The following is a 1321-nucleotide window of genomic DNA, read 5'->3' as shown; positions in this document are numbered from 1 at the left end:
TAATATCTTCTTGGCCAAAATGAAGTTGTTCATGTGAGGTCCGCAAGTTCCAGCATGTATTTCTTCGAGCAATCTATATGCCTCCTTGGCATCGACACATCGCAACAATCCCAAATCATGAGTCCTTATATACAAAATTCCTCCACTCTGAAAGAAATGGTTGTCCAATCATCGAACCGTGCTTTTCTGAGTGTGTGCAACATTCTCAGGGTATTTTCATTTAACCAAGTTTTTGATGATATCATGGAACCATGGATTTTCGGTGAACTCTTCTTCAACATTAGCACAATAAGCTGGCTGCTTACGAATCTCTATTGGGATAAGATCAATGAAGTTCTTGTTCGGATGTTGTATCATGGAACACAAGGTAGCTAATGCATCCACAAACTCATTCTGGATCCTTGGAACATGCCTGAATTCTATCTTTGTGAACCTCTTGATGAACTCTTGTACACAATGCAAGTATGGCAATATTTTAGTGTTCTTGGTAGCCCATTCTCCTAGTACTTGGTGTACTAATAGATTAGAATATCCAATTACCAACAACTCCTGAACATTCATGTTGATGGCCAACTTGAGTCCCCGGATATATGCCTCATATTATTCCATATTGTTGGTGCACGGGAACCAACCTGAGCTTTGCGGAGACCGAATAATGTTGACAGGTTTCTGATACTAAAATAGCACCGATGCCTACTCCCTTGAAGTTTGCTGCTCCGTCAAAAAACATCCTCCAACCGTCAAATGTTTCGGCATTATCTTCACCTACAAATGACACTTCCTCATCGGGAAAATACGTCTTCAATGGTTCGTATTCTCCCTCTATGGGGTTTTTTGCTAAGTGATCGGCAATGCTTGCCCTTTGACTGCCTTTTGAGTCACATAGATTATGTCGAACTCACTTAGCAGTATCTTCCACTTTGCTAACTTACCCGTAGTCATAGGTTTCTGAAAGATGTATTTTAGCGGATGCATCCTTGATATGAGATAGGTGGTGTATGCACAAAAATAATGTCTTAACTTCTGGGCTATCCATGTCAAAGCACAACAGGTGTGCTCTAGTAAAAAATACCGGGCCTCATAAGGTGTGAACTGCTTGCTCAGATAATATATTGACTGCTCTGTCCTTCTGGTTTCATCACGTTGCCCCAAAACGCATCCAAAGGCTCTATCCAACAAGGATAGATACGGCAGCAGAGGTCTTCCTAGCTCTGGCGGGACCAACACGGGTGGTTTAGACAAGTATTCCTTAATTTTGTCAAAAGCCTTTTGACATTCTTCGGTCTAATTTGTCGCAGCATCCTGAAGATCGGCTCACATA

At 41.6% G+C, this 1321-nt stretch overlaps 1 protein-coding gene across 1 annotated transcript; it reads right to left on the bottom strand.

Moving 5' to 3' along the window:
- Positions 1 to 216: 216 nt before the first annotated feature.
- Positions 217 to 561, bottom strand: LOC138907785 (uncharacterized). Its single transcript, XM_070198397.1, has one exon. It carries the CDS (start codon positions 559 to 561, stop codon positions 217 to 219), a length of 345 nt encoding a protein of 114 aa, XP_070054498.1.
- Between the last annotated feature and the right edge of the window lie 760 nt (positions 562 to 1321).

Source organism: Nicotiana tomentosiformis, chromosome 3 (genome assembly GCF_000390325.3).
Source record: "Nicotiana tomentosiformis chromosome 3, ASM39032v3, whole genome shotgun sequence".
Lineage (NCBI taxonomy): Eukaryota > Viridiplantae > Streptophyta > Magnoliopsida > Solanales > Solanaceae > Nicotiana > Nicotiana tomentosiformis.
The sequence above is the reverse complement of the archived record's forward strand: the minus strand, read 5'-3'. Positions and strand labels throughout refer to the sequence as shown.